This window comes from Drosophila simulans, chromosome 3L (genome assembly GCF_016746395.2).
Source record: "Drosophila simulans strain w501 chromosome 3L, Prin_Dsim_3.1, whole genome shotgun sequence".
NCBI lineage: Eukaryota > Metazoa > Arthropoda > Insecta > Diptera > Drosophilidae > Drosophila > Drosophila simulans.
Genome location: NC_052522.2, coordinates 1032492 through 1044497, shown reverse-complemented (window position 1 = coordinate 1044497; position 12006 = coordinate 1032492). Strand labels below are relative to the sequence as shown.

Below are 12006 nucleotides of genomic sequence, written 5' to 3'. Positions count from 1 at the left end.
AACCTGAAAGTCTTCTCATTGCTTACCAAGCCATTGTCTTGAATCTTGATTCTTGATTTGGATTGCGTTTTGGCTTAGTGTTTATTGGGCATATCTAGTGGAAACTGGAAACTATCCTTGCAGCATGCATCTCTCAGAGAACAAGAGGCACTGCCACTGGCTGATTGATCTCCTGGTGGCGTTGCAGCAACCCCAAGCACTGGTGTAGGCACTGGGTGCTGGCCGTGGAGATCGCCTTGAGCAGAAGAAGATCGGGATCCGTGGGCGAGAAGGAAGCACAGTCGATGCTCTCGATGGCCCTGGCCAGAGAAGCGTTGCTGGAGGGGATTGGGAAATATTAGTTTCAACATAGATTGCGGGAGGAAATGCGGCGTTAGCTCCGTATCAGTGTGCAGTTACCATTGTTCCGTGAGAAACAGAGCTTGGCGCGCTGAAACCATGGCATCGGAGGCGGCGAGCAATTCCCGCGGAGGAAGCGGCGACGAGTTGCTGATGTCCATCGCCTTCATGTGGCTCTCGACCACCGCCCGCAGGCCATCCACCCACTCCTGCCGGGCCCTGGCATCGTTGGCCCTCAGCTTCACTGTATCCCCGGAGGCGCAGGCGATGGCGAACGTCCTGGAGTCCTCGTCACTCGGGTACACCACTGCGCCGGCCAGCTGCACTTGGCCCCTGGGAGCACTGGCCAGGACGTGGGGCGAGGGCGCGATGTCGTCGCCCACCGTCGACGAGTCGCACAGGTAGTAGCTCAGCGATCCCGTTTTGGCGTCCACCGTGAACCAGCGGTACTGCCATCCTGCAAAGTGGGAGCTGCGATTAGGGAAGTGGTTCTAGGGGCTTCTATGGGATGGAGAGCTTGGAGCCGCTGCTCCAAAGGTAAGTCAGCTCACCCTTCATCACATTGGTGTATTTGCTGAGCTGCCCGCAGAGTTTCAGTTTGGCCGATTCACGAATGATCCTGTTCAAGTTGCTCTCCATTTTGGCGGCGGGGTCCTTGGGATCGGGGCGCACTGGGGGCGTGGCCTGCCGTGGGCGATGCTTCTTCTTGCGCTGGCGAAGCGAGTTCTTGATTTTGCGTAAAATGTTTGCAGATATATTAAATTTATTCGCTTTTATTTGGTAAAACTCGGCAGAAACAGAAGCTAATGAACAACAGACAGTTAACAGTAAACAGTGTTGTATCAGCGAGCTTATGCCAGCAGGCCAGCATCGATAGTAGTACAATCGATACCTGTTATCGTAGGTATTTGGTATTTTTACATATTATTTTAAAAATATTTAATTCGACATATTGATAAATATAGATATCATTTTAAATTTTCAGATTAATATGAGAATTGCCCAATTAGCTTATTTTTTCAAACAAAAACTCTGCTACTTTTTTTTTTAAATGCGATGCGATGTATCGATATTTGTGCGTTATCGAGGCCCGCAATCGGTGTGGTCGATTAAAAAAGGCTGAAAATTCAGTCTTAAGCCCGTTCCGGCATCTGGTCACACTTGGCGTTTCGCAAAATCCAATTTGTTTAAACAAAACAGAGAGCGCCCGTTCGGAAAATCGCGGTTTCTTGAAAAATGAAAATTTCAGCTTAGCGCGCGGCAATTCGCAAACTGCGTGCAACGGTAACTTGGGTGATTTTCCGGGTGGGAAAAGCGAGCGAAAAACAAAAGCAGCGCGAGTGAAAAAAATCAATTTGGTGGCACAAGCAGTGGCAAGAAGAAGAGCCAAGACGCAAGAGAACTGCTTGCGGATGATGTGATGATACAGATATACATAGCATATACATATATACTGGCTATATATACATCTGGAGTTTGTGTTCAAATTGAGGCAATTAAAACATAGCGGATTTTCGCCCGTTCGCAGTGGCGAATGTTTGAGTGTGTGTTTCCAAATAATGTTTCTACATGTGTGCCTGCGCGAGTTCTATTTGATGTTTTTATGCTGCGTGTGATTTATGACATTTAACGGGAGTACATATGTGTACATGTGTGCACATGCCACATACACATATGTATGCACCCCCGTGCGCGTGTGTGTGTGTGCCTGTCTGTTTGTATCTCCCTCTCACTCCCACCCGCTCGAAAGTGCGAGGGTGACTGAAGAAAAAAACTCCACTCCTTGCATCTAAAAATAGAAAAACTACACAAATTGTGTGCAAATTATGTGCGCAGCATTTAGAAAACCAAGAGAAATACCCATTGCTAATCCGCATCTCTGCTTCCCCACTCATTTTCCACCCACACACGCACACGAAAACCGCAACAACACAAACACAACAGCAAAAGAGTGACCATGAAAATGCCAGCGAGAAATTCGCGAAAATCAATGAGCAAAAGCAGCGGTTCATAATAATAACTAATAACAGAGCCGAACCAAGTGAAATTCGAGGCTGGAATTCGTTATGCTGCAGTGCCCATCGTCGGATTAAAAAGCGGGCGGAGACCCCCCAGTTTAACCCCTCAGTGATTAACCCCCGGCCGCATTAACTCCCCCCTCCCCCCTGCCGACGGCATGGACGGCCAGCGGGCCAGGGACCTCCTGACCCTCCTCCAGGAGCGGGTCGTCTTCCTCACGGGCGGACGGGACCGGCGCGGCGGACCGCTCCTCTGCTTCCCGGCCACGCCCCGTCGCGATCGCCTCAAGCCGGAGGATCTGCGGCGCCTCCTCAGCTACCTGATCAGCATTCCCAGGTGAGACACTGCAGCCACTGATCATCAATCAGTAGTTACTACTACCACATAGGAATAGCCATTTAGTTAGTTAGGTTCTATTGACTTCCAATTGGATCTGGACAAAGGTCGTCCATCTCAAAAGTGTCTATTTTATAGTAGCACATTACGAAAGGACATGTGGAAGTATAAATATATTAACATACTGCAAGCTAAATAATATATAAATAATTATGAATATATTCTCGATGAAAAGGAAGAGTGCAGCTAATTCTTAATCTATGCCTTCACTTTATTACGTTAAGTTATTGTTTGATAAGCACTTGCCATGATAAGAGTTTAAAATTGCAATACTATGATTACATTAAGCAGACTGGAACAAAATTATGTTCATTAAATATGTTGCTTTTCTTGATTTCATCACAAACTAATTGGCTTAATTCGTAGCATTTCATTTTCATTTTTATGGACCTTTTGATTTACGAGCTATAAATAAAGCATAGGAAATTCTTGGAACTTATAATGACTCACCCAAATCATCTTGCACCTAATTAAATTTTACACTTTTCATCTGACATATACATTCTTTGTACATGTATATATTTTCGTATTTGATCAACTTATCTTTAAAAATGTCCAGCTTAGTTAAGTGCACTCAAAGTGGATTGCATGACTGCCTGTTTTAGTTACAATTTAGATGAATTGAAAACGTCAAGTTCTTAGATATATACACTGCAATGTTGCCTTTGGCGGCACATGTCCGAATTTCTCCGGCCTCCTGCATTTTGTATTTACAGCACAGGGAACTCTCGTTAGTAAACAACTCACACAAACTTGACTACGAGTTTGTAGCTTCTGGAAATTGTTGTAAATAGGATCTTCGATCTTTAGTTATGTAGTTTACTTTTATTTCTATCAGTTAACTTTCTTGTTAAATACCGAAAACTCGTAAGACTCCCCAGATGCGGTTTCGCGTTACTGAGGCCTTACTGTACCAGTACAATGGCAACCCATTGTGTCAGCTGACGTCGCGACATCGCTGGCTGCGCTTCGTTTGCAATTTCGGAGGAGTCGCGACGTCGTCGCCTCACCCGCACCTACATATATATCGTATATATATTCTGAATAGGGGGAGGATGCAGGGGTGCTCGCGAGAGTGAGTGAGGGGGAGGAGGGGGAGAGCAGCTGCTGCAGCTGCAGTGCCACATTCCACTTGATTTTCCTGTTATAGTCGTCGTTCGCCTGCAGTCGCATTTTTATGAATCATCATCGTTCGACGATTGCAAGAACAGCACGCACATTGTTCTTGGCTCGCCCTCTCTTTCGCGCCGCATATGCCCATCTCTCTCTCTCTTCCACTCAGCTGGCTGCTGTTGACATTGAATCGCCGGAGTGTGCGGGTCAAAATGGGTGGCACAGAGGGCCAGGTCGGGCTAAAAAAGTCATAAAAGTAAACGTTCTCCAATAAAAACTAGCAGCAACAAAAGTTGCATAAATCTGTGCGGCGAAGAAAGCACCGAGAGCAGAGAAGAAGAAGAAACAGCAGAAGAACACACAGATACAAACGCATACATACATACATATACCGGGGACCGGCTTCCAAAGTCTTTAAGAGCCGAGCTCGAAGAATGCGAATATTTTTTGCTGCTGCCCCAAACACTAAGAAAAAACCACAACAAAAACCGAAATGAGCCATAAAACGAGAGGAAAGAAAGAAAGGGTAATTTGGGCGAACAGTGCTGCCTCGATAACACTGACATGTAGACATTAATAGCACTCTGTGTGGTTAAAGTAAAAGTGCGAGTCTAAATTCATTGTTTGCTTAATTAGATTGAACAATAGTTTTAGCTAACTCAATATCCAATTTAAAGATCCCTGCCTCTGGCCAAAAAAAACCATTTGCAGCGCGGACTAGAGAATCGCTAGAAACTGCCATCGAGATGGCTGATGGCTGCCAACGGCAACGGACTCGAAATGATAATCAGACCCTCGAGTCGAAGATGATGGTGACCCGAGATTGCGACACACGACAAGAGTATCTGATGAGATGTGGAAATAGTATCTGCCGCCAGCCGAGCTTGGAATCTGACATTCTCCAATCATCGAGAAAGGGAGAAACACACGTTCCGCGCTTATTTAGTCATGCTCATTGGCGCAATCATAGGGAGATTGCAGATTGATTGCAACTCAATTGAAGCGCTAACAAGTTTTCGCCAGCCATGATGAATCACTGCGAACCGAGTTCCCACGCCGCATCATCCCATTCGGCTGTTATCAGTTATCAGCTATCAGCCGGCTAACAAGCAAAGCATTGTACTATCGCTGTCCCACATTTCACCGGATCCCCCGGCCGGAGAACAAGCAATAACACAAATAATGGAGCCAGGGCAGACACTTCAGGTTCGGCCGATAAGCAAATCGACGTCGTAGTCCATACTCCATGCTCCAAATATACGAAATGGTACTGGGGTTCCTTATCTCATCCACGGCATTTGCGGTCCGTTCTGGCGGTCTGCCCATTTCCCATCTTCCTATACCCTTCCTTGGGGTAGATCTGCGGTAGGAAACCACTGGTTACCACTGGTTTGTAAGAAACTATGCCAAAGATATGTGGGTTCGACCCCTTTCAAAAATGATTCATTCATTGAGATTTTAAAAAATAGTAAAGGGTACTCACTGCGTCGATTCCAATCACTTAACTTCCCCTTTTGTTTTGCTTGCCTTCGTTTATGTTTCGCGTTGGTTTTTGTTTATTTGCTCTGGCGTGAAACACTTTTTGTTTATTTCTGCGCCTGCTTGTGCCTTTGTCTCTCTGTTCCGAGACTCGGCCAAATTGGCAAGCGAAGTCAAGGCGTCTTCTTGCTGCTGTCGTCAATGCAAATTCCGTGAATCGAGTGAATCGGGGGAGTTCTCAGCATTTTAGACACGTACATTCCCTGAACTTCCTTCGGGGGTATTTCGGTGCCCCCGCTCCGTGGCGAGAACCTCGGATTTATGGGTTAAATAAACGATTTTTGATTGGACTTTGTGTTTGGTTTCTTTTGGTCGACTTTTCAGAATGCGGGCGACACTTTTCCTCCTGTCCTCGTTTCCCTCTGTCTGGGCTTAAATTTCGATTTTTAATAGCCCGTTTCGAGAGTTTTATTAGTCATCAAAAAGTTGCCCATGCCGCTCCAGAGAAATACACCAAAATTTCCAGATATGTTGCACGATAAGAGGTTGCGGGAGGGTTCGGGAACTTTTATGGGGTTCAACCGTTGGGAACACCAGTACTATTCCGGGTTCTCAAAGAGCTTCGTGCTGGCAGCAAACTTACTCGAACTCAAAATGCATTCGAAGAGACTAGACTAGCCGCCTCTTCACTTTTGCATTGTTCTTCGGGGGCAAAACCCCTAGAAATGCCCATGCCCATCAAGCGACCGCACGACATACTCGTATGTATAAACACGAGAAGATAACGTGGTTAAAACCGGGAACTTAGAGCGATTCGGAACCGGCCGCAATCGGGCCAAGAAGTAGCGGCAAAACAGAGGGAATAATAGAAGCTATAGGCGGAATCGGAGGAGGCGGAGTTGCGCACACATCAATGAGAGAAATATTTATAGTTAATGGAGCGATTAAAATTCAAAAGGAATGCAAATCAGAGCGTTGGGCGGGCTGGGCTCTGGGAGGCCGAGGTGTGCAGGAAATTATTAGCTGAAATTGGTGTCAGAGCAATAGAAACCGACCTCAGACCGAAGAAGCAGCCGTTCCGTCTTAATTTATGCAAGCGACGTAAACAGAGCAACGAACCATGAGCGATCCGCGACACTCTCACTCACGTACTGCTGGGAAGACACTACACTCGAAAAAAAGACACCTGCCAGTCATTTGATTTGACTGAAAGCAGTACCAAGGAAAATTCTAACCTACTCCTTATGCCAAGATCATAAGTTATTATAGAATGTTTACTGGATGATTGGTATGTGTGTAGATAGTATCTACCCAAACTAGGCAGTAACTTTCCCCAGTGTATCCCCACTATCTCCAAGTTCTCTTTCGATCGCTCTCTCTAACCGAACACACCTTTCACCTGGCTTATTTTCAGCGACGCCGCCAAGAACCTCGGATTCACAGTCATCATTGACATGCGAGGCAATGGCAACTGCTCGACCAACGTGAAGACGATACTGAAGGTGCTGCAGGAGCACTTCAGCGCGAATATCCACAACGTGGTGATAATCAAGCCGGACAACTTCTGGCAGAAGCAGCGAGCCTCGATCTCCTCGCACAAGTACAAGTTCGAGACGACGACGGTGTCGATTGAGTCCCTCAACAAAATCGCCGAGAGCCACCAGCTGACCGGGGACTTTGAGGGCCAGCAGCTGTACGATCATCAGCAGTGGACGGACGCCCGGTTGGCCATCGAGGACTTCTTCTGGCAGGCCGGGGACATGGCCGATCGGATCGACGATCTGCAGGAGGACCTCAACCGCAACGACTTCGCCGAGGACGTGCCGCTGGCCAGGCACGCCATCGATCACCACAACGAGATGCGCAAGAAGATCACCAAGCTTCCCATAGAGGACCTCGACATGCAGGGAAAGAAGCTGTTGGCCAAGATCAATGCGATGGCTCCGCCAGGTGGTCAGGTGAGCAATCGAGTAAAGGATTTCTCTCAGTAAATCGCACATCATTTTTGGGAACGCTGGCTTAAATCAATCGAAAAGGATGATTCCTCGTTGCTTTCGTCTAGCTTACCTTCCGTAAATATATTGAGTAAACAAATAAACGGAGTTACGAGATTTTTTATCAATAAATTTGGGCGTAATAAACATTCACATATTTCACAGAAAAAGTCAATAACCTCAGTTCAGCATTCACTTGCCAAATTGTATGCCAAAACAAAGAAAAACTCCATCGAAAACATTTCAGTCTATTATTATGGAAATAGGTTGTTTTGTCTGCCATCAGAGTAGATGAAATTTACATTTATAACATTTGGGGTATTATGTATTTTACATGCAAAGGCCGTTTTCATTAAAGCTCGTAAAAAATCAATCCAAATAAATTATTCAAACATTAATTGCACAACAATCGAAAAAAGTGTTATATTTCCTGTCGAAAACTGTTGTTAATTTTTTAAAAGATGGACATTCCATTTGAAAAAACCCCGAGTATTGCAAGTTATCACATGTTTATTAAAACAGCTTAGTGTGCATTTTTTGATTATTGTTAAGACCAAAAACACTTCTAACTGCCCATCTCATTCACAGGCTCCCACAAACTCTGGCGGACCGGAGATGGACTCGGGCCCCTCCTCCGCCGGACAGCAATCTCAGCCCTCGCAGCAATCTCGTTCGGTGGGCGGCAACCCGGACATGTCTGCCGCCGTGAACAAAGCGCTGCGGCAGATCGAACTCATCCACACCGGTCAGGAGAAACTGTTAATGCTGTGGCAGCACAAGAAGGTGAAACTAGACCAGTGCTTCCAGTGGCGCCTGTTCGAACAGGACTGCGAGAAGATGTTCGACTGGATATTGCACAACCGCGATGTGTTCCAGATGAGCTACGTGGAGATTGGACACAACTACTCGGTGGCCAAGTCTCTGCAGGATGAGCACCAGAAGTTCGCCGTGGCATCCATGAATGTATCCGTGAACATCGACAGGATTTTGGCAGTGGCAGCTCGGCTGATCGAAAGTCAGCATTATGCGGCCCAGCACATTAAAACGCTAGCTCAACGTTTGGACCGAACTTGGAAGGACTTTGCCGCGGGCTTGGATGAGAGAACAGCTGTCCTGCAGCTGAGCGTTCTTTTCCACCACAAGGCAGAACAGTACTGCAATAGCGTGGCCAGCTGGGCAGCCGCATGTCAGGCCTCTCAGCCTCTGCCCTCGGATATCCAGAGCTTGGAAACGGCCATCCGGACTCATCAGTCCCTGTATGAGGCTATGTGCCAAGCTTACACCGAGGTTCACTCAACGAGCAAGAAGCTCCTCTATCAGCTGGATCATTTGGTGCAGGTCTGCAATCAACCTCCGCCGCCTGGTGTCCCGGATCACCGAAAGAATAGCAACGGTGGTAGTTTTAACAAGTACGAGAGACAGAATCCAGCAGCGGATTACAGCGAAGGCGCCAGTCATGTATTGGCTGTGATTCACCAGATCCTGAGCCACCACCGCACCTTGGAGGCCAAGTGGCATCAGGAAAGGCTGCGATTGCATCAGACCCTGGCTCTTAGACTCTTCCAAGAAGATGTGAAGCAGGTCTTGGATTGGCTGAAAAATCATGGCGAAGTTTTCCTTAGGAAAAATACGGGTATAGGCAGAAACTTCCACAAAGCCCGGGTTTATCAGACCTCGCACGATAATTTCGAGAACGTTGCACAGAACACCTATAGTAACGCCCAAAAACTACTGGCAGCTGCGGACGAATTGGCTAGAAGTGGCGAAGCCGATCCCAATGAGATATATTCTGTGGCCAGAGAATTAGAGCTTCAAGTGGGCAGTTTTGCGGAGAGAGTGGAGCAAAGGAGACGCCGGCTGGATATGGCTGTAATATTCTACACCCATGAAAAGGACGTCACCGCCTGGATAGACAAGCTTCGAACGGATGTGAGCACGGATGAAACGCGTCTTTCGCAGGAGAACCTCGAGGGCATTGAACGCATATTGCAGCAATACCAGAGGGATCAGCAGGAGAGCTCCGTCAATGTCTGCCTTACAACCATCTCCCAGGGTGAAGCTCTGCTGCAGGAAATGCGATCCCTGGAGTATGCCGACAATACTGGTTCCATTGCCGCTCTGGAGGCTACCCTGGAGAAGTTGAACAAACAGAAAGTGGAGTTGGAGGAGCTCTGGTCCGCCCGCAAGTTTCGCGCCGATCTCATACTGCGTTTGCGCTACTTTGAGCGGGATGCCAGGTTGCTGTCCGTGCAAATGGAGATGTGGTCCGAGGAGCTCCAGCATGCTGACCTCTCCAGGGACTACCAAAAGGCCGAACAACTTATTCGCATGCACAACGAGTCGGTGACGGAAATACAGAACGCCACCTACGAGGTCGTGCAGCAGGGTCAGGACCTGCTGCAGCTCTTTGAGAACGCTGGCTTCATCTCCATGGCGGATGCCACGCACACGGCTCAGGCTAGGATTGAGTATCTGCTTGACTTCTTGCGGGAACGGGAGATCGATCTGGAGGAAATGTCCGAGGCCAAGCGGGCCAAGCTTGAGCAAGCGGTGCAGTTATGTCAATTCCAGAACGATGCCAACCAGGTTATCTCGTGGATCCGCAATGGAGAAGCCATGCTGGTGGCAAGTTTCGTCACGCCCAACAGTTTGCAGGAGGCCGAGCAGCTGCGCAAGGGTCATGAGCAGTTCCAGGTTACTCTGAATATCATTCGAAATAGTTGTACGATTATTAATATATTTCTTTTATGCAGATTGCCATCGAGAAGACGCACACATCGGCGGTGCAGGTTAAGTACCGTGCAGACGCCCTCATCAATGCTAACCATTACGACCCGCTATCCATCGATGAAATCAGTGACGATGTGACGAAGAAGTGGCAGCAGCTGGTGACTTACGCGGAGGAGCGGCACAAGCTGGTGACCGCCTCGATAAACTTCTACAAAACAGCCGAGCAGGTGTGCTCGGTTCTGGACAGCTTAGAGCGGGAGTACAAACGTGAGGACGACTGGTGTGACGGTGGAGGAGGCAGCGACAAAGCTCAAGCCATTGTGCAGTTGATCTCGAAACACCAGGAGCAGAAGGAGGCTTTCCTGAAGGCCTGTACTTTGGCGCGTCGCACAGCTGAGACTTTTCTAAAATACGCTAACCGATCGCAGCAGTGCTATCAGTATAAAGGCAACTGTGAAGGCCACGTAAAGAGCAAACTGGATAAGCTGTTGACTCAGGAAAATCAAGTTCTGGATTACTGGACGCTGCGCAAGAAATCTCTGGATCAGTGCCAGCAGTTCGTTCTCTTTGAGAGAAGCGCCAAACAGGCGATCGAATGGATTCACAACACCGGAGAAGCGTATCTCTCCTCTAGGTCCAATCTGGTGGGCATAAGCAAGGAGGAAACAGAAGGGTTGCTGAAAGAGCATAATGAATTCCGAAGCACTGCTAAGGAGACTCGCGAAAGGGTCAAGCTTCTGATCCAACTAGCTGATAGTTTGGTGGAAAAGGGTCATGCCCATGCCAGCGATATCAAGCAATGGGTGGCGTCCGTGGATCAGCGGTACAAGGACTTCAGCAACCGCATGGACAGCTACTGCGAGCAGTTGGAGAAGTCTTTGGGCATGTCCCAGCAGCAGTTACTTTTGGGCTCCGATGGAAACAGTTCGATTAGCTCCTCCTCTGGGGATCGTCATTCGGACCCCACGCTGGAAGCCAAGCTAAACAGCAGCAATAAGGAGAACAAGGAGATAAACGAGGAGAAGCGCAAGTCAGCGAGGAGGAAAGAGTTCATCATGGCTGAACTGATGCAAACAGAGAGGGCGTATGTTAATGATCTGGCCACTTGCATCAAGTGTTTCCTTGAGGAATTCCGAGTGGGAAAAAATGTACCTTCTGCCCTCATTGGACAGGAAGATGTGATATTCGGCAACATCAGGGAAATACACCACTTCCATCAGAAGATTTTCCTGCGAGAGCTGGAGAAATACGAGACAATGCCTGAGGATGTGGGCCATTGCTTTGTGACCTGGGCCTCAAAGTTCGATATGTATGTGCACTATTGCAAGAACAAGCCCACATCGAATAATTTGCTGGTCCAGCACGGCGGCAGTTTCTTTGAAGAACTACAGCGGCGCCTGGAGGTAGATCATCCCCTGCCCGCCTATCTCATCAAACCTGTGCAGAGGATCACCAAATACCAGCTGTTACTTAAGGATCTCCTTTCCTGCTGCGAGGAGAGCCACGGCGAAATCAAAGAAGGCCTCGAGGTGATGCTCAATGTTCCCAAAAAGGCCAACGATGCCATGCATCTTTCGCTGCTGGAAAACTGTGATGTCTCCGTAGACAAACTGGGTGAAGTTGTGCTGCAGGACGCCTTCCAAGCCTGGGATACCAAGCAGATCATTCGAAAGGGCAGAGAGCGTCGGGTCTTCTTGTTTGAGTTGTATCTCCTGTTCGCCAAGGAGGTAAAGGAGTCCAACGTAGTCAAGTACCAGTTTAAAAGCAAGCTCATGACCACCGACATGGGCATCACAGAGCACATCGAAGGCGATGAGACTAAGTTTGCCGTGTGGACGGGTCGTTCACCCATGCTCTCGGATTGCAGGATCGTGCTGAAGGCAACGAGCTTGGAAACCAAGCAGGTTAGTAGTTCATCGATACTTAAATGCCTTGA

The 12006-nt window shown here is 48.0% G+C and overlaps 2 protein-coding genes across 2 annotated transcripts in view; one reads left to right on the top strand and one right to left on the bottom strand.

Moving 5' to 3' along the window:
* Positions 1 to 62: 62 nt before the first annotated feature.
* Positions 63 to 1198, bottom strand: LOC6736282 (oxysterol-binding protein-related protein 11). The gene is made up of 3 exons (XM_002083130.4): positions 891 to 1198; positions 400 to 796; positions 63 to 317 (listed from the first exon to the last, which is right to left on the bottom strand). The coding sequence occupies exons 1-3, from the start codon at positions 976 to 978 to the stop codon at positions 134 to 136; spliced, it is 669 nt and encodes a 222-aa protein (XP_002083166.1). The 5' UTR covers positions 979 to 1198; the 3' UTR covers positions 63 to 133.
* Positions 1199 to 1445: 247 nt separating this feature from the next.
* The window catches only part of LOC6736280 (triple functional domain protein), a 39013-nt gene continuing 28452 nt past the window's right edge, over positions 1446 to 12006 (top strand). Inside the window, exons 1-5 of the mRNA XM_016170515.3 lie at positions 1446 to 1623; positions 2284 to 2694; positions 6761 to 7304; positions 7929 to 10034; positions 10094 to 11974. Of these exons, the coding sequence (XP_016029764.1) occupies positions 2516 to 2694; positions 6761 to 7304; positions 7929 to 10034; positions 10094 to 11974 (4710 nt within the window). The 5' untranslated portion in view covers positions 1446 to 1623; positions 2284 to 2515. The remainder of the gene's footprint in view (positions 1624 to 2283; positions 2695 to 6760; positions 7305 to 7928; positions 10035 to 10093; positions 11975 to 12006) is intronic.

What these genes read in the sequence shown, in the direction of transcription:
- LOC6736282 (XM_002083130.4), bottom strand. Translation starts at nt 978, where the DNA reads ATGGAGAGCAACTTGAACAGGATCATTCGTGAATCGGCCAAACTGAAA. An exon ending in ATACACCAATGTGATGAAGG is followed by an intron (nt 797 to 890) that starts GTGAGCTGACTT and finishes CCCACTTTGCAG; the next exon opens with GATGGCAGTACCGCTGGTTC. An exon ending in CTGTTTCTCACGGAACAATG is followed by an intron (nt 318 to 399) that starts GTAACTGCACAC and finishes AATCCCCTCCAG; the next exon opens with CAACGCTTCTCTGGCCAGGG.